The sequence below is a fragment of the Typopeltis vanoorti genome, chromosome 7, assembly GCF_054136105.1.
Source record: "Typopeltis vanoorti isolate ZY-2024b chromosome 7, IOZ_Tvanoo_1.0, whole genome shotgun sequence".
Classification (NCBI taxonomy): Eukaryota; Metazoa; Arthropoda; class Arachnida; order Uropygi; family Thelyphonidae; genus Typopeltis; species Typopeltis vanoorti.
This window is the reverse complement of record NC_143555.1, coordinates 153,474,709-153,495,420: the sequence shown is the minus strand read 5'-3', so window position 1 is coordinate 153,495,420 and position 20,712 is coordinate 153,474,709. Positions and strand designations below refer to the sequence as shown.

The 20,712-nt window shown below is 35.6% G+C and overlaps 1 protein-coding gene across 2 annotated transcripts in view; it reads left to right on the top strand.

The window, feature by feature from the left end:
• The window catches only part of LOC150105223 (uncharacterized), a 281,122-nt gene that overhangs the window by 53,432 nt on the left and 206,978 nt on the right, over positions 1-20,712 (top strand). For both annotated transcript variants that reach the window (XM_090395542.1, XM_090395543.1), the window contains exon 3: positions 3,934-4,030. In XM_090395542.1, coding sequence (XP_090251668.1) covers positions 3,934-4,030 — 97 coding nt within the window. The remainder of the gene's footprint in view (positions 1-3,933; positions 4,031-20,712) is intronic.

Sequence of the window (20,712 nt, the reverse complement as noted above, 5' to 3'; positions counted from 1 at the left end):
ATATCCTATGTGTTCTTTCTTTCTCGTTTCGAAGCTTCTAGATGTCTGACCTACGTAACTAATACCACATGAGCAAGGAATATTATATACTCCAGAGTATTTGTAGAATGGGTGAGGATCTTTCGGTGATCTTAAAAATTTCCGAATAGTATTGATTGGTTTGAATGCCACTCTGATCTTGTATGGTTTTAAAAGGTTAGCTAATTTTTTGGAAAGGTTGTTGACAAAAGGAATTGTAATTGTACTGATGTATTGGACGTCATCACGTTGTCGATGTGGTATATCAGTAAATAGAATATTGTTATAGAGTCTTTTCGGGTAACCATTTAAAGAAAGTTCTCTGGATATTGTGGTTAATTCCGTTAGTAGGTCATCCTTGTCTGTCGTATACTGTATAGCTCTTTTCTTGAGACTATGGTTAATGCTAAGTTTCTGAGCTATGTGATGAGCTGAGTTGAAATGGAGGTAACGTCCAGTATTTGTAGGTTTTCTGTATACAGATAGGTTGATACTATTATTGGATTGTTTCTTTATTAATATGTCAAGGAATGGCAGTTTTTTATCTTTTTCCATTTCTAATGTGAATTTGATGGTATTGTGGAAACTATTGATTTGGTTGAGGTAATTCATTAGTTCTTCTTTTGTATGATCCCAAATGATAAAGATGTCATCTACATATCTACATACAAGAAAAGAGCTATACAGTATACGACAGACAAGGATGACCTACTAACGGAATTAACCACAATATCCAGAGAACTTTCTTTAAATGGTTACCCGAAAAGACTCTATAACAATATTCTATTTACTGATATACCACATCGACAACGTGATGACGTCCAATACATCAGTACAATTACAATTCCTTTTGTCAACAACCTTTCCAAAAAATTAGCTAACCTTTTAAAACCATACAAGATCAGAGTGGCATTCAAACCAATCAATACTATTCGGAAATTTTTAAGATCACCGAAAGATCCTCACCCATTCTACAAATACTCTGGAGTATATAATATTCCTTGCTCATGTGGTATTAGTTACGTAGGTCAGACATCTAGAAGCTTCGAAACGAGAAAGAAAGAACACATAGGATATGTCAAAAATAACAGACAAGACATTTCAGGCCTTTCATGCCACTTTGCCTCTACTAACCATCACATTGAGTGGGATAAGAGCCTTATGCCATACATAGAAGATAACTACCATTCAAGAACCTTTAAAGAAGCAGCTACAGTCGTCCGTAAAACTGAAAACCTAAACAAGAATCAAGGTCTAATTTTACCAGAAATTTGGAAAACTTTTATCAGATCATTAAATATCAAAGAAATGAACTTTCATAACAATTACGTCATGAGTCATCACGAATAAATCACGTTAACGAGACACGCACATTGTCACGCACAATACCAATTTTTTGTATGATTTAGAACCATCGGTTATAACCTAGTCTGTAACCTTCATTTTGTGCTTACTGATTTGTATTCCCTGAGGATGCCAATAGAAACAGATTGGCGAAACATGTAGGAGGATAAAAAATAAAGCTACTTGATAAAGATTTTATAAAAAAGTGTAATAATCTTACGTACATATTTTCTCGCACCGTTCAAGTATGTGAGAGTTAACGTTTTCAAGTAAAGCTGCATAACTTTCACGTAATGGCAGCTCTTTTTTATAGCTTCATGACTAAAATGTGTGTCAAGTAGTGGGGCATACATGGAGTGAAAAGAATCCTATATATTGCTGTGAGAGAAATGAGATTTTTGGAACTTGAAAGCAGATATTTATGAAGTATTTCATATAGAAAAAAAAATGTTTAAAAGTTATCAGCTATGTTATGACAATGATGACAGAACAACTGTTGGAGGAAGAAGATATGGCAGATTGAGTTCTTAATTACTACGAAAAAAAAACAGTCTTTTGTGTGGAAAGAGAAATAAAGTTCTGAACCTTAAAGAAGATAAAAGGCAGGAGAAAGTTAAGATGATTGGCTTATATTATGACTTTTTGAGAAAACCAGCAACTAAAAATGCAAGTGTTTTGGTGATTTTCTAAAAGAGTTATCTGGAAAATTATCTTCATAAAATTCACTCACTCCACACTCCAAACATGTCACAGAATTGACTGGAAAGGCACCAAAACCTGGTTTGAAAAAAAAATTTAAAGAAGCCTGTGAAATGCTGAAACATCATCCAAATCTAAACATGAATGATGTATTAATTATTCCAAGAATTTGGAGGATCCATCTTCAACCTGTATTAGCATCCAGAACAACCCCAGACAGAAGAAAATCTTAATACCAGAGGACTTGAGAAATTGTTTAATATAGTTCTTTTTTTTTTCCCCACCACAGGTCAGGCTAAGGTAAATGATTAACAAACTTTTAGATTCATCTTGCTTTTGTATAGTGTAGTATCATGTAGCTTGTATACTGTACATATGTATGTTTTCCTGATGATGACCTCAATACAGAGGTCGAAATGTCGAGTGTTACTTTCTTAATGATAAGTAAAGTAATTATTCTAATACCTGCATTGTCTCCATAAATTCTTTAAAAGAGAACATGGTAGTTTTCGAATTACGGATTTCAGATTCAGAAGTTTTGTTTCCAACTGTCTGGAAATAAGGACTTCTCTAATGAATTCATTGGCAGCCCTGTGATCAAATAACTTGACATTGAATGACATGTTTTAAGGGGGAAAAAGTGTAAATTATGATGGTGGTTTTCGAATTATGGATTTCAGATTCAGAAATTTTGTTTCCAACTGCCTGGAAATAAAAACTTCTCTAATGAATTCATTGGCAGCCACCTGTGATTAAATAACTTAACATTGAATGACATATATTTTTTTTTGGGGGGGGGGGGGTAAATTATGAAAAAAAAAAATGAATGCATTTAGAATGAAGCTGAAAATTCACTCACTACTCATCTCCATTTATTCACCTGAAGCAAGTGGATTTCTGGAGCCCTCCCTAGGAGCGTACTCGACTTCAATAAAACACGCTCTCCATAGCATGGTCAATGATGAATAAACTTAATAAAACTTTGAAAAGTAACAAAATTCCTACAACTCTAAAAATAAAATTATATGAAAGTATAATACTATCAACAACTCTCTACTGGGGACAGAAACTTGGAGCTTAAAAAAAAGCAGAGGAAACTGCTAGCTTTTGAAATAAAATGCTTCAAGAAAATAAACAGAACTCATTAGACAGAACATAAGACTAATGCACAAGTACTGAAAGATTTGAATGTCCCTAATTCAACAATTCTTAACATAGTTAAAAAGCATGAACTTTTCTAATTTGGTCAGATTGTGCAAATGGAACTGGAGAAACTTCTTCACCTTGTATTTGAGGAGACTATGGAGGGTAGAAGACTAAGATTAACATGGCATAACGCCCTTAAAACTGCATTGGACTTTCAAAGCTGTTGCTATATGAAAGCGCTTCCTTTGGATAGAGAATAATGGTGGACGGCTCTTATCTATGTGGGATTGAGCCCATCTTGAGGATGGAAGAAAAGAGAAGTAGTAGTAGACCTCGTAGGTCTGAACTCAGCTTGATCTTCTTCTATTGTTTTATTCATTCATTAAAGTTTGGATTCTATTTTGTATAATGCATGTGAAGACTATATTATTAGATTTTTTTTAATTTGAGTTTTTAATTGCACATTACTTATGTTAGGTTTTGGTATACTTGTAAAAAAGATGATATGCTGGAATGAAACAAGTTCAATTTTTAAATTCTTCTTAAAAATCCTAGTTCTATTTAAATCCTAGTTAGATTTTTTTATTATTATTTTTTTTGCCCCATGTATTTCCTTCCATTTCTGATTTTAATTACCATATTAATATGTAAATATCAAAATATTGAAAAATTAAAAAAACAAATAGTGAAATTTATTTGATTGAAAGGCTTTTCCTTATTTTCCAGCATGATGTTGAAGCTTACAGAAAAGCCCATGATATTACTGTTAGAGGAAGAGGTATTCCTAACCCTATCACAGAATTTTATGAAGGTGGTTTTCCAGGTAATATGTTTATATTATTAGTAGTATCATACCTCATAGAAGCAAAGGATTCATTGTGAGGAGATCTCAAAACATCTCAAATTGCATCATTTCATTAACTATGCACTCAGCACACTTTCTAGCCATATTCTAATTGTCCACTATTTTCTATGTAGCAAAATCGACTACACACATCATAAAACAGCTTTTTACAGTTTCCATGCCTCTTGATTTTCATCTTCCATCCTCCTGCTCCGCAAAAGGTTTCCCCAACACTTGTCTAACTTGTAATTTTTGCTTACGCTATTTTTTTCCTGTCCCCTATTCTCCACAATTTGCATTCCTCACTATATATCTTTCATACACTTCATAAACCTAGCATATCAGTTTATGAAGTTCACAAGTATTACTTTTGTTATAAAAATGTGTATAAGAAATTATATTGTTGTTATAATTCCAAACCAAAGTGTAAGCAATAAACAAAGTAACTGCATGAATAGTGTACTTGTATGTAGGAGTTTAGAATTCATGTCAGTTATCTTAATGAAACTCGATATTGCTTTCATTTAAGACTATATAAACAGGGCTAAACAGAATGGATGAGGAATGGTTAGTAAAACAGATGTCTGATGCCTATCCCATAATGCAAAAACATTATTGGAAAGATCACTACTCAGATTGGTTATTACCTTTATTGAGGTCTCATCACCAGATTAAATCAATGCAGAAGTCATATTTTCTATATCCAAATAGAAAAAGAGGTATGTCACCTTATTAAGTAGTCTCGATGACAGTTGTGTAAAGTGTTTCTGCTTGTTCACAGTGTATATTATTCCTGATCAGAAATGATATTCTTTTTAATACTATACTCAAGCATAAGCAGTAGTCATGAAGTAAATTCATGATTAGGCTACTTGTATATAGAGGCTGTTTACCTCACATCAATTGCCTTATATGTTTCACGGTATTACCTTATATGTAAGGTAATACCGTGAGTTGACATATTATTTGAAATTATAATAACGGAATTAACTCATGTAAAATATTATTTATTAGTAGAATTTTTGCCTGAGTATCATAGACATCTTCAATACATGTAAAAAGGCTAATTAAACAATAACTGAAAATTCCAAAGGACGCCTCCTAAGTAGCTCATGTAAGATAACTAAAAAAAGGTCATTAATTTTTCTAACTTATTTAAAAAAAAAAAAAAAAAAAAAACACATATATAGATATATATGTATATACAGTAAACTCACAATTTAATGAACTAATAGGGGCTAAAGGGTGTCCATTAAATTGCAAATTTTTTAAAATAAAAATATCTAACATTATACTGCAATTTTATCAATATTAGCACTATAATAACAAAAAAATGTTTTACACACACTTTTAGATAAGTTAATGTTCAATGTTGAGGTGCTTGGTTTAGGTAATCTTCTTCTTCTGCAGCTTCTCCCACTTAAGTGGGGTCACTGTTTTTTATGAGTCTCCTCCACACCTTCCTGTCTTGGGCTGTCACCACATCCAAGTTCTTCATCTTCAAGTCCTCTTCTACCAGCTCCCTCCATCTCTTCTTTGGCCGCCCATGCTTCCGCCTTCCTTGCACATCCATCTGCATGACCCTTCTTCCCACATATTCGTCCTCTCTCCTCATCACATGACCAAACCATCTCAACCTTGCCTCCTGTATTTTCGCTCCTAAGTTCGTAACTTTCACTGTTCCCCTGACATAGTCATTTCTCAGATGATCCTTTCTGTTCACACCGCACATCCACCTAAACATTCTCATCTCTGCTACTTCCATCCTGCTAATGTTATTTTTCCTCAGGGCCACAGTTTCTATAGCATATGTCATAGCTGGTCTCACTACTGTCCTATAAATTTTGCCTTTCAGATTGATCGGCACCCTCTTATCACATAACACTCCAGCCATCTCCCTCCAGTTCCTCCAACCTGCTTGTATCCTGCATCCCACTTCCTTCTCACCTCCTCCATCTTCTTCCACTGTCGAACCTAAGTATCTAAAGTCTCTCACCTTCCTGATGACATTTCCTTCCAGCTCCAGGTCTGTCTCCTGGCCACCGCCCACTGCGCAACACATATACTCTGTCTTACTTCTGCTCAGTCTCATACCTCTCTCTTCCAGTACTTTTCTCCGTCTTTCCAGTTTAGTTTCCGCTTCTTCTCTTGAATCTACACACAGCAAGATGTCATCTGCATACAACATTGTCCAAGGTGCATCTTCTCTCACCTCCTCTGTTACCACCTCCATCACAATATTAAACAGAAACGGACTTAATGCTGACCCTTGATGCAAGCCAACTGTTACTTGAAAACTTTCTGTCTGTCCCAAACAGGTCCGAACACTTGTCTTCACATTTCTGTACATTTCCTGCACCAACCTGACATATTTCTCCGCCACCTTCTTCTCCCTTAGACACCTCCAGACTTCTTGCCTTGGCACTCTATCGTATGCTTTCTCCAGATCAATAAATACCAGATGTAGCTCCCTTTGTTTCTCTCGATATTTTTCCATCATCTGTCGTAACCCAAAGATAGCATCTGTTGTTGATCTTCCAGGCATGAAGCCAAATTGTTCCTTTGCAATCTCCACCTCCTCCCTCAATCTACCATCAAGAACCCTTTCTAGGATCTTCATTGTGTGGGACATCAACTTTATTCCTCTGTAATTTTTACAGTCTTGTGCATCCCCTTTACCCTTGTAGATGGGAACAAGAGTACTCTCCCTCCATTCCTCGGGTATATTTTCCTGTTGGCAAACTTTCATGAACAGGTCCCACAGCAGGTCAATTCCCTCTTCCCCCAGTGCCTTCCATGCCTCCACTGGAATTCTGTCGGGGCCCACCGCTTTTCCATTCCTCATCCTCTTCATGGCCTCCGTCACTTCCATTCTACTGATGTTCTGCACCATCCCCTCAGAAGGCTGCCCATCTCCTCTGTGAGTCCTTGCATTTTCCTCATTCAGAAGTCCCTCAAAGTATATTTTCCATCTGTTTCTTATGTCCACATCCCTCCATAATACTCTTCCTTCAGCATCTTTGATCTGCCTCACATGTAAGATGTCCTTAGCTGCTTTATTTCTACATTTCGCTAGTTGGTAAATTTTTCTCTGTCCTTCCTTTGTTTGTAATTGATCATACAGATCTTGATATGCCATGGCCTTCGCCTGTGCCACAACTCTCTTGGCTTCTTGCTTTCTCTCTTTGTACACCTCTCTGTCCTCTTCCACTCTTGACTCATCCCACTTCTGCTTTGCCTTCCTCTTAGCTGTCACTGCCACTTGTACATCATTATTCCACCACCAACCCTCCTTCTGCTCTCTAATCTTTCCAGATGTCTCACCAAGCACCTCGATTGCACAGCTCAGGATTACTTTTGAATTATGTTTCCACCAATCTTGTACACTTTCCAGTCCATCCGAAATCCTCTCTAACACTCTCTCCCTAAAATGATTCCTCACACTCTCTTCTTTTAAGCAAAACCACTTAATTGTCTTAATGTTTTAAGCAAAACCACTTAATTGTTTAGGTAATCCTGCTTTGAAAAAACGATCAAGTTTTTTTTGAAGTTTTGAATTCTGCTGTTTTTTTATAATTAACTCCCTAAAATTACGAAAATGTGTGTAATAAAATTGCCACAAAAGTCACGGCACACTACAAAAGAACCAATTACAATGCGATTGATGTGATCAAGTCCTAATCATTCGCCGAACATGTTTTATGAGCAGTGACTCATTTAAATTACTACAGTGTTTTTCCAACATGATGGCCTATTCACTAAAATTTGTTTAAAATAACAGGAAATTGATAAAAAAAAAATAGCCTGTTAATTTAATTATAAGCAAATCTTGGTTAAAAGCATTTTAAAATTAACAGGGTGTTAAATTTCACATGTGACATACGGACCGAAAATTTTGTCCGTTAAATCGAGGGTTTACTTACAATTAAAAAGTTAGGAAAGATTTAAATACCACTACTATCTCCCATAAAGGGGATAGATGTAGGCCATCGGATCTGTTTAAGTTGGGAGAGTGAAGTAAAGTTTTACATATTTCTTTATAAAGCCATTCAATGAGGGAACCGACCTTTGTGAAGGACTCTTGTCTTGTTCCAGTGAACTCTATGTCTAGTGTTGATGGCATGTTCTGCAAGTCCAGACTATTCAGGTTCAAGGTATGGAATAGTGTATTAAATAGTTCTGCTTTTATTCGGATAGAAGAACAGAAGTCGTATATTCTCAATACCTTGAACCTGAACAGTCTGGACTTGCAGAACATGCCATCAACACTAGACATAGAGTTCATTGGAACAAGACAAGAGTCCTTCACAAAAGTCGGTTCCTCATGGAATGGCTTTATAAAGAAACGTGAAACTTTACTTCACTCTCCCAACTTAAACAGATCAGATGGTCTACATCTATCCCCTTTATGGGAGATAGTAGTAGTATTTAAATCAGCTAATCTTTCATAACTTTTTAATTGTGTGTGTGTGTGTGTTTTTGTTTTTTTAAATAAATTAGGAAACTTAATGACCTTTTTTAGTTATCTTACATGAGCTACTTAGGTGGCACCCTTTATAATTTTCAGTTATTGTTTAATTAGCCTTTTTTACATGTACTGAAGATGCCTGTGATACTCAGGTGAAAATTCTACTAATAAATAATTTTTAAAAAAATTTATTAAAAAAAAAAATACTAATAAATATACGGTACCTGAGGCAAATAAGGCCCATCATTTAAAATTTAAATAAGTTAGACAACTGTTTAGATTAATTGAAACAACAGTGTTCATATTAAAGTTTGTATTATCATTAATTAAAAAAAAAAACACAAATGAGAACAATTCTTTCAGTAATTTATATTTTAACCAAGTCTTTAAAAAACATCTTGTGTGGGCCTTATTAAACCATAGTAGTTTAATAAAGCCGTTGAACAAAATTAAATATTTAAAAAATAATATAACAATTATTTTTAATTATTATTAATTTTAATCATAATTATTAGCTTAAAAACAGTCGCAAGGGCATACAAATACGCCACATTCTTCTTCTTTGGTGAGACCAACACACTCTTCATGTACCATTTAAGACACTATGTGCATTGCCTCATATCAGCAACCTTTTCTTCTCTACATCCATGGCAATACCACCCCTCTTTTGACACTCTGTTTGTTCTTTTATTTTTATTTTTTTTTGGTTCTTCTTGTTTTTTAGTGGCAGCCTTCTCTTTCTTACTATCCTTTCCTTTAAAAAGATCTTTGGTCACTCTCTGGCCCTTATAATTTAACGCTTTTCTTCGTGGTGTTGCCTTTACAACTGCATAATTTGGCGTTGGCATTAACTCCTGAAACAATGACTTCAAAGAGTTCTTTGTTTTTAGATTTGCCAATGGAATTTCATCATCACCAGAGTTATCTGAATCACAAGATGGAGGATTAGGACAGCTTGAGCAAGATTCAAAAATTGAGCTTTACGTTTAGAAATTGATGGGTTTCTCTTTAAAAATAACTTCAACCAATCTTTTCTTGTGAGGCCACTTTCTTTATTGAAATTATTCCTAATTTCATTTTGTTTGCAAAATATAAAAGTTTGCTTGCGTATAGCTTTTGGAGTTAAAGGGACACCAATTGAAGCAAACTTTACTATTCTTTCTACCAAGTTCTTCTCTTGTTCTTTTGTTAGCACAGTATTTTTACCTAATCTTTTCGTCGTCTTCTCTGTCTTTAAATGGTTCCTCAATGTTCTTCTAGGTACTCCATAGCGTTCTGATGCTGCATGTTGTGATAGTTGTCCTCTTTGCACAGCTTTCATAGCTGCTTCTAGTCTTTCATCAGTCCAAAGACCCCATTTCTTCTTAACTTCTGATATTTTCAGAGACCTTTAGCAATAAAATAAGTAACTATTATAAGCAATCACCAAAAAATAAAATCATAAATTATAGCAGTTTAATAAGGCCCATCAACAAATTTACTGGGCTTTATTACTGCCATGAACTAGATTAGATCACATCTATTTTCACATAAAATATGAATTCAAATCAGTTAAAACATTTTTTATCATAAAACTGAATGTTGAAAGAATAATTTAAATATAAAAACAATGCGAAAAGAACAATATTTTTAATTAAAACTTACGAACTTTTGCAGCATAATATTATTAAACAGGAAGATGCAACCACCTCCCAGAAAGGTCTAGGTTAAACTGACACAATACAGTCGCTAGACAATATGGCACCACTGATTTGCCATTGTATTGCGTCCTCTCTGTGTGTGTGTGTGTAAGAAACCAAACCGGCACAACTTACCGTAAATGTGATTTTTTTTTAAATGGGCCTTATTAGAGACTGGGCCTTATTTACCTCAGGTACTTTATTTTATGTGAGTTAATTCCATTATTATAATTTCAAGTAATCAATTGCCTTAGTATCCCATAAAGCAAATATAAGTTCTTGTTAAGAATACACAGCAAATATACTTTGTAGTAAAGATAACAAATCAAATATAGAAATAGATAACATAATATCAAAGTTTATTTGACTGGGAGCCAGTTGAATATATTTATATGAAATCGAAGAGAAATTAGCCAATACACAAACTAGTAGTATACAAGACAGTGTTCAAACCAATTTTAAGTCATAGATCTGAGAGTTGGGTTAGAAATAAAGCACTTGATCGAAGATTTGAAACCACAGATATGAGAGTTCATTAGGGGCCTGATCAGATGGCATCAAGGGTAGAACCATATTAAAAATAAGAATATCACAAAGAAACTTAACATTACTAGCATTCAAGACCGAATGAGCAAGATTAAACAGAATGGATGAGGAATAGTTAGCAAAACATTACCATTCTACTAAATGTTTTGTTTTGTATGTGCTGCCAGGCCTGATTTGTGCTTTATTTCATTCTCAACATCCTTAATGTGTTCTGACATCAAGATGATAGGGAAAAGAACCAGAGGAAGACTGAGGTCTAAGCAGATTGATTCAATCAAAAATGTATTAGAAGACCAAGATGTTAAATACAACAATGTTAATTGATTTAATGATTTTAATTCACAGCAAAAAAAAATTAGAAAATAATTAATATTTATTTAACTTATTTGCTGATATTTCACTGGTATCATATCCAGCATTTTCAGAGCACAAAAACAGTTTGTCACAATACATGAACAGCAAAGAATTAGTTAACAGTGGAACCAGTTTAAAAAGTTGTAATGGACAACACAAGGAACTAAAGTCCTAATTGGTACTATATATATTGCTGGATAAAGAGAGAGAGAGAAAAAACAAGTATTAATTTGATCTTAAAATGACTGTCTCCCATATTTTTAGTAAATTGATACCATCATACATTTTGAGGTTTGGGGAATGCTTTAAAGCTGCTGCTGATTCCAAAAACAATCTCTTTGACTTATAATGACTTCTGTGTAGCACTTCCATTTGGTCCTTGGCGAAGGGATGTCCAAGGAATGGTCTGCTAGTTCCGACTGCCATAACAATAGTGCCAAATGCATTTTTTATGCCTTAAAATACAAGCCATTAGGAAAAAGAAAACCAGGATATCCTCTTAAACGATTCAACGATGACTTCTAAGGCATATCAAAGAATTTGCATCATCATGCAAATCCTTGATATGCATGATGATGATGTATTTTTTATGTTTTCCAAGGTGGATGTCAGCAGTTTTTCTTGTCTGTCCATAGTTAGCCAGGTCACAAGAACCTACACAAGTCACTTCATACACTCCTGGATGTGATAACGGAGAGAATTTGTCCTTAGGTGAATGGATGAGAGTTGTCAATTTGATATATGGTTTAAATGTGGTGAGGAGCTGATATTCATTAAGCACTAGATATTTTTCACATGTGCTCTGAATGTATGGAATAACAATTTTGCTGTAGTCTTGTTTGTTGGGTGATGAAGAGGATTTCTGGGAAGCATTTAGTATTTTGTTTATTTTTTGGGGATTATAGTCTTTGTTAGAATCACTGTTTTCTGATATTAAATCACTCACAAAGTCAAAAAGAAATTGTTTTAATTCGACTAATTTCGTGAAAAAAACTTTGCTTCACTTAATCAGAAAATCACGATTAAATTAAAAAAACTACGAGCAAAGTAATAACAGTTAACATTTCTAGTGAAGAATATTTGAAAATGTTTAAACAGTGGAAAGTGCATTCGCTGTTACGCTGGCTGCTAGTTCATGGGTTGCTGTATAATGCTAGTAGATACAAGTGTGTTGTGATGGATTAAGGAGGACCAGATATGATGTGAAATTATTCCTTGTTTTTGTTACACTGTGCAGGATACTTTAATCATTTCAGCTGATTCTTTGAATGCTCTTGAGTAAAAGCAGTAATCAATGTGGAGTATTTCAATTTGTTGCCATCCTACTAAATGTTTTGTGTCTGTTATATGTGCTGCTATCTCTGATTTGTGCTTTCTTCCATTCTCAATGTCCTTCATGTTTTCTGATCAGCATTCACCCAGGTTCCCTGACAAAAAGAGCAAAAGCCTTGTTTAACTGGGTGATACCCCAGCTAACATGAAATTTCATCATATTTGTTTCTGGTTTAAGCCAGTACAAAATCTGCCAGTTTGTCCTATGTATGATAGTGTAGCCTACATCTGCAACTGTTCTTCTGGACACCTGGATTTTTAAGTGACAGATGTGGTTTAGGAGGTTTCAGATGACTGGAGATTTTAATCGAGAAGAAAGCTACTTTAAAATTTTTTGGCGAAGCAATCTTGCTATATTATCTCTGATTGATTGTGTGTGTGTATATATATATATATATATATATATATATATATATATATATATATGACAGAATCACTTCTTTATATCCCTGGTTTATTTGTTCTGTTTGTATTGGAAGTTGAAATACAATTTTTTTGACTAATGTTCTGTTGTAACCATTTTTTGGAAGGACAGAATTAAGGTACTGTAGCCTTCATTTCTTTTACAATATTCATGGAAATTCTGTAGGCTGTATTGCATAAGGAAAACTGATGATACCTATATTTTGTGCTGGGTGGTGATGAGAAGTTGCATGTAGATAATGTTCTGTGTTAGTTGATTTCCTGTAGACTGAGAAGTTGAGTGTGTTTTGGTCTGATATCTCAACTAATGTATCCAAGAACAGTAAAGACCTATTTCTTTGTAATTCAACTTTGAATTTGATTTGAGGATGAATGTTGTTCAGGAAGGTAACGAAATCTTCTAATTGAGTAGTAGAACCGGACCAGATGATAAAAATATCATTAACATATCTTTGCCAAATTTTGGGTTGTGTTCCTTGATACTGGAGGGCTATTTTGGCTGTTTAACCAAGAGCTATGCTATCTTAATACTTTCCTTCCAAAAAATGGCTACAACAGAACATTAGTAAAAAAAAAAAAAATTCTAACTCAACCTCCAAAACAAACAAACAAAAGAACAAAAAAACTAAGAATATAAAGGAGCCGTGATTCTCCCATATATATACCATCAATCACAGATGAAATGTGATTGATACAAACTGAAATGCTCCACATTGATTACTGCTTTTACTCAAGAGCATTCAAAGAATCAGCTGATAATAAAGTATCATCCACAGTGTAACAAAAACAAGGGATGATTTTACATCAAATCTGGTCTTGAAAGTTTATTTTTCACTTGGTTAGAGTATAATAAATTTAGTTTAATCCTTTATCCAAGTGTGAGCAAACAAAGTTTGCACCTGAAAGTGTCTTCAGGACTGGGGTACGGTGGCACAACACCAGGGCACTCCTTGCAAAGGTGGAGCAAGCTACCAACACATACCAGGCAGAAGCATTAGCAGGTCATCTCTACCTATAGGAGTTGCCAAATGGTGTGCCACCCTTTTTTAATGAGTTACTCTGGATTTAGAGAAAGATGTTGAAAGTTTATTTTTCACTTGGTTAGAGTATAATAAATTTAGTTTAGCCAGGCCCAAGTGGAGATACCAGGCAGAAGCAGTAGCAGGTCGACTCTACCTATAGGTATCTCCACTTGGGCCTGGCTCCCACTGAAGAGACCTCAATAAAGGTCGAAACTAGTCTGGGTTGTGGCCCTTCCCTTAATGCATAACATTAGACATATCTGCAAGGAGATGTGTTTTGCATTATGGGAGATACTGAGATAGGAGTGTTGGTAGCTTGCTCCACCTTTGCAAGGAGTGCCCTGGTGTTGTACCACCTTATCCCGGTCCTGAAGATACTTTCAGGCGCAAACTTTGTTTGCTCACACTTGGATAAAGGATTAAACTAAATTTATTATATCAAATCTGGTCCTCCTTAATCCATTACGACACTTGTATCTACTGGCAGCCAGCATAACAGCAAATGCATGCTTTCCATTGTTTAATCCTTTTTAAATATTCTTCACTAGAAATGTTGCTGTTATTACTTGCTTGTAATTTTTTTTTTTTTTAATTTATTAGTGCTATTTTCTGATGAAGTAAAACTTCTTTTTTTTTTCTCATGAAACTAGTCAAATTAAAACATTATTTTGTTTTGGCTTCTTTTTAACTGATTCAATACCATAAAATAATGATTCTAATATGTCCTTTCTTCACAGAGACCTACACATTGTGATTATAGTTATTGACTGAAAAAATGCTATGCAAGTGATTTCAGTGTTAAGAGCATTACATCAGAACAGATATCTGTCGTCTGTAAGCTAGTGTTTTTAGGCTACTGCATTGTTGAGTTGGATGATGGTATAATGGTTTGTGCATCTCCCAGTATGTACAGATTTTCTGTAAACAGAGAAAGATAATGAACCATCAGGAAGATGTGACTAGTGTATCTAGGAAGGGCACACATTAGCCTCCTATTCCATTGTGAACTTGATTTTAGGGAAGTTGGTTATTTAAACACATTAAAAATGTATCTAATGTTTTTTTTCTTTCTGTGTCCAAACAGCAAACACATCAACATATAGTGCACTCAAATCAAGTGTTATATGCATTGTCTAAAAGGGGGGCATAACTGTCCCATTTAGTTGTTTGTATATCTTCCCTCTACATGCAAAATAACCAGCATGTACTGTAAATTTGAATAATTCAAATATGTCTAGGAGGAAATGTCATTATAATTATCAAATTCCTGACATGTACCCTCAAGGAGTGTACAGGATATTTTGATAGTACTACATGAAAAACTTACATCATTACTAATTTCTTACCAACAATTTTCCTCCAAATTAGTCTGTTATCTGTCAAAACTCTAATCATTATCAGCTTTTACATTTCTGTCTTCTAAGGCATTTCTGCTGTCCCACTAATTGTGTGCATGGTAGAGTTTAGCTAGGTGTCTATAATGTTAGTGTGTGTGTACTTTTTTCCCCAGACAGGGGCACGATAGGTGGGTTTATGAGAGTCTGGTGCAGGGGCAGGAGTGGGTTGCTCGTTGCATTATTAAATTCCTTAAGCGAGGCTTGTCTTTTCCATATGTGTGATGGAGCAATGTTAGATAGAACAGGCAGCCAGGAGAGAGGGCTGCTTCTCACTGTCCCACTAATTGTGTGCATGGTAGAGTTTAGCTGAGTGTCTATAATGTTAGAGTGTGTGTACTTTTTTCCCCAGACAGGGGCACAATATTCTGCTGCAGAGAATGCGAGGGCCTAGTGCAGACAACCTTAGGACTTCTGCACCACAACCCCAGGCTGTTCCAGCAAGCCTTGAAATGATGTTATTTCTGGTTTTAATTTTATTGGAGAGGTTGATGATAATGTGCCTTTTATAGGTTAGGCTTCTGTCCAGGCTCACTGCAGGGTATTTTGGGTGAGTCTCGTGTTCCACCATTTTTCCACAGAAAGAAAGGTTGAGTTGATGATTCGCCTCTGCATTGTACAGGTGAAATACTGAAGGCATTGTTTTCGTTGAATTTGGCTTCAAGTACCACTGCTTGAAGTACTCTTCCAGGGTGTTCAGGTCCTAGAATCAACTTTCAATTCAAGGTTGATTCTAGGTTGGTAAAGGAGGTGGATTGATGTAAGATCGCTAGGTCATCGGCATACATATACAGGGTGTTCGGGATAAATTTGACAGTTTCGTAAGGAAAAAGAAAATCTTCTTTGTATCTATTAAATTTAATGAATTGACAAAAAAACATTACAGGCAGAGTTAATTACAATACTATCAACAAGATTTACTCAAAATAACCACCATTAGCATCGATCACAGCTTCAATTCTGCTTCGGAACCTCGAACAAGCTGATGCTACAGTCTCCCTGGGAAGGGCCGCAAAAACTGTTTTAATTTTATCCATTAACTGGGCTTTTGTATTACTGGAAGTGCGATTGGTGTCTTTTTCAACTGCGCCCCATACAAAATAATCCATGGGGTTAAGGTCTGGGGAGTTTGGAGGCCAAACATTTGGACTGGTGAAGTCGTAGAAATTTTCAGACAACCATTTTTGACTTTTCCCAGAGGTGTGGCAAGGGGCCGAATCCTGCTGCCATACATACGGCCTACCATTGGCTACCCTTGTTATCCAGGGCTTGACTACAGTTAGCAACTCCACGAACAAAGCCCGAATTCCAATGCCAGGGTTCTTCAACACCTGTTCCTGCAGATTTGCGAGGAATTCTGCTGTACGAACGCAATCAGATCGTCTGCTAGGGATCTTTCTTCTTGCTACATCCTCGTAGTCACCATTGCAAGTCTCTAGTTCATGCCTGATTGTTTTTACTGTATTCAGGGAGCATTGGGCAGCAGTCGTAATATCCTTATTTTGATGGCGGGCACGAATCATCATGATACAAGTTATTCTCTTCCATGATTCAGGTGAGTTCCAGCTATCCATCCTTTCTGACATCTTGTATATGAATGAAGAAGGGTCCAAACTTTTAAATGAAGAGAAGTGTGTGTTAATACATGTAACTTACGGAAAAATATAATTAATTATAAATATGTCAAATTTATCCCGAACACCCTGTATATATATATTATCATTATCATTATTATTACGTAACACCTCCAGGGAGTCCAAAGACTCATCGAGGGAGGGCACCTACTCTACAACTCTGTCTCCACCACTCAATCCACCAACTACAATTAACTGCAATTACTATCATCATCTACACCAACACCATCTACTGCCCATCATCACCACTAGTATTTTCCAGACAATCATAAACATCCATGGCAGGATTCGAACCCACAACCTTTTGGCTGGAGAGCGAACATGCTGACCACACTCAGCCAACCAGGCCAGCAATGTGTGTGTGTGTGTGTGTGTGTGTGTGTGTGTAATGTTTTGTTTATATAGAACTTTGGCGTTGAACATTTTATATCCTCTATTTTAATATCTTAGATGACTTTCTTAGTAAGCTAATGTGCAGCTGATAATTTGTTTGTTTCTGCCTTGAGCACAAGTTATTTTGTTTGTGTTACTTTATAATAATCAGGTACTTATTGTAAACAAAATATACACCTTAAATATGTCTGAGAAACATAAAGCGATTAGAATAAATGTATTCAGAATGATAGACGTGTGTTATAAATATGGAGACTAAAAGTGGAAATTAGTAAAAGATATGAAAAAGGTAAAAGTTCATAGTTTGTAGATATTACACATGCTTAAGAAAAAGTTCTCATTATGCAGCACATGAAAAGTTCAGCCAATGTAAGGCATATTAATAGAAGAAATGTAAAAATGGTCAACAATTTGGATTGGCGACATGCAGCACTGAATGCTGATAAGTCTTATTCTTATGCAAGAGAAAATTCAAGATGTATACTACAAACAGATTTACAGTGAGGGGGGAAAAATAGTGCAATAGTATGGATTGTACACTGAGTATTACATATTCATAACAAATATGTACCAGTTCAATAAGCAGAACCCATTGTAACTTTAATTTTCCAATGAAACTAGCAGTATATATGTCAAAAATGCATCATATTTAAGCATGATTCTAGTTATGTGGATTTTAAACTTGTGTGGAAACCTGAAGAAATTGACTGTAAGTTGACTTGCTGTAGGTAAATACTACAGCAAGTAGTATTAAAATATTGCAAACAATCTGCCCTGAAAACCAAGCACTTAAAGACAATGAAGATTATGTATATCAACATATTTTTTTCATCATCATCATCATCAAATTCCTGCCATGTACCCTCAAGGGGTGTCCAGGATATGACAGTACTACATGTATATTATATATATTATATATATATAATATATCAGATCAGCTATCAGCTAACGCCTTTTTATTCCCGTATATACGGGAGTAGGCGAGGCCATTTAGCCCTATCTAACTTTTGGAGACTGAGTGGGCAGTTCAATCTCCACTGGTACCCAATCAGAGACAGATGGCCCAAGGCTATCACTAATTAAGCGGTACGCAGTGAAGAGAGACGGCTCAAATGTGCCGCCATCTCGTGGTCTCTAACCCTAACACAATATATTTTAATGTCTGAAATAATGTGGGTTCTACGGTCAATTTTCTTGAGTTTACAGGACGAAAAACCCGAGTTTCCGGGAGGAAAAACCTGCTTGCCCGTGCCAGAGATCGACTAACTCGGGAACCGGTCGAAAAAAGGCTTAGAAAAATTTCCTCTAGTCGCCGACTAGACTCGAAACCAAGACTTCCTTCGTGCGGCCTAGCGCGATGGTGTGCAAACGCCACATCCACTGAGCTACACAGGCTCTTATGCACAAATAAACAACTAAAAATGTGGCAAATTTTCGTCTGTCCTCCAGCAGGTCAAGCCCACGTTCCTGTTGGGCTCTGATGTTGTTAGTGGTTGAGACTGCACCAATGATAATCTTGGATGCTTTTGCTTGTATTTTGTCTAATTTTTTCTTTACCGATGAGGCCGAAGGTGACCAGATAGGTGCTGCATATTCCATTATTGGTCTTATTAGTGTAGTATAAGTAGTTTTGAGGATTTTTGGCTTTGCATCCCAATTTGTTCCACAAAGCCTTTTCAGTATATTTAATTTTTTTAGAGCTCTGTTGGAAGTGTTAGAGATGTGTTGTGCAAAACGTAATTCCTGATCAAGCGTAATACCAAGGTATTTTGGATTTGTGACTTTTTCAATTAGCTTGTTGTTGATCATGACTTTGGGATTGTAGGAATGTCTATTTTTCCTGTCTGTACTTAAAGGTGCTTAGTTTTGTTTTGTCTGGGTTGATTTTGAGTTTAAGTTCATCTGACCATTTTTCTAATCATGGATTTGTTTAGAATCTCCTCTGATTCTTTGATTTTAGCACTAGTGTGCCAGATTGCGCACTATCTGCATAGCAAGTTACTTTGTGTCTTCTGTAAGGTAGGGATGAATGTTATTGACATATAGAAGGAATAGTAAGGGACTGAGTACTGAGCCCTGGGGAACACCAGCCCAGGTTCTCCGCTCTTTTGATATTGCTGCATTGATTCTGACTTTGATCTTTCTTCCTCTAATGAAATCAGCAATCCAGATTAAAGCGTTTCCTCACTATCTGCATAGCAAGTTACTTTGTGTCTTCTGTAAGGTAGGGATGAATGTTATTGACATATAGAAGGAATAGTAAGGGACTGAGTACTGAGCCCTGGGGAACACCAGCCCAGGTTCTCCGCTCTTTTGATATTGCTGCATTGATTCTGACTTTGATCTTTCTTCCTCTAATGAAATCAGCAATCCAGATTAAAGCGTTTCCTCTAAATCCAATATCATGTATTGTTTGTATTAATTTTTTGATCCAAACACGATCGAAAGCAGCAGTCATATCAACGAATATGGCAGTTGTCTTTTTGGTTGGTTTTTCCTGAAATGAGTCTATTATTGTTTGGCAGAAGTGGAATAATTGATCTGTTGTCGAATGACGAGTTCTATAGGCAGTTTGGTAGTAGTTGATTTTCTTATTTTTTGTCAGCCAGTGCATAAGCTTGGAGTGTATGATTCTTTCAGTAATTTTACAAAGTATGCTAGTTAATGCGATAGGTCTATAACTTTGACATTCTGCAGCATTTCTGTCAGGTTTCAGGATGGGTACAATAACTGATTTTTTCCATTCTTTTGGAAGTTTGCCTGTTTGCCAAGAGGTATTGAGAATGTCCAGAAGTTATTCTTTGGCATTTTTGCCAAGGTGTTTGACCATATGACCAAAGATAAGATCATTACTAGGAGATTTATTAGGTGCAGTTTTCTCGATTGATGAATTTAGTTCACTTAGTGTAAATTCTTCGGAGAAGATGTCATTATATTGGTATGTTCTTGCTTGTTTTAGTATTTTACTTGTGAGTTTATTGAGGGTCTTGTCCTCTCTGTTATACTGAAGTTTGGAGTTGTTTGAATAGGTTTTTGCCAGTGTGTTTGCAATTTCTTGATCTGCAATAGCTTGTTTCCCAGCATTTATAATGAAGTTTGTTTTCTGTTGGTTCTCTTTTTTGATATTGTTGTCTAGGATTCTAATAATGTTCCAGTGTTGGCTGTCTTTTCTTGGATCCAGGTTACTGCAAAGCTCCACCCATTTCTCTTGTTTGCACTTCCAAATTTCCTGCTCTATTTTGTGTGTTATGTCCATTAATTTCTTCCTGTATCCATTAGTTTTATTAATTCTGAATTGTTCATTGATATTTGTCTCTTTCTGTAATCACTGAATCAATATTGTGATCTTTCCAGTATGGTATCCAGGTTTTTTCTGCTTGCCTCTTGGTATTGTTGCTTTGGCAGCTTTACTGATG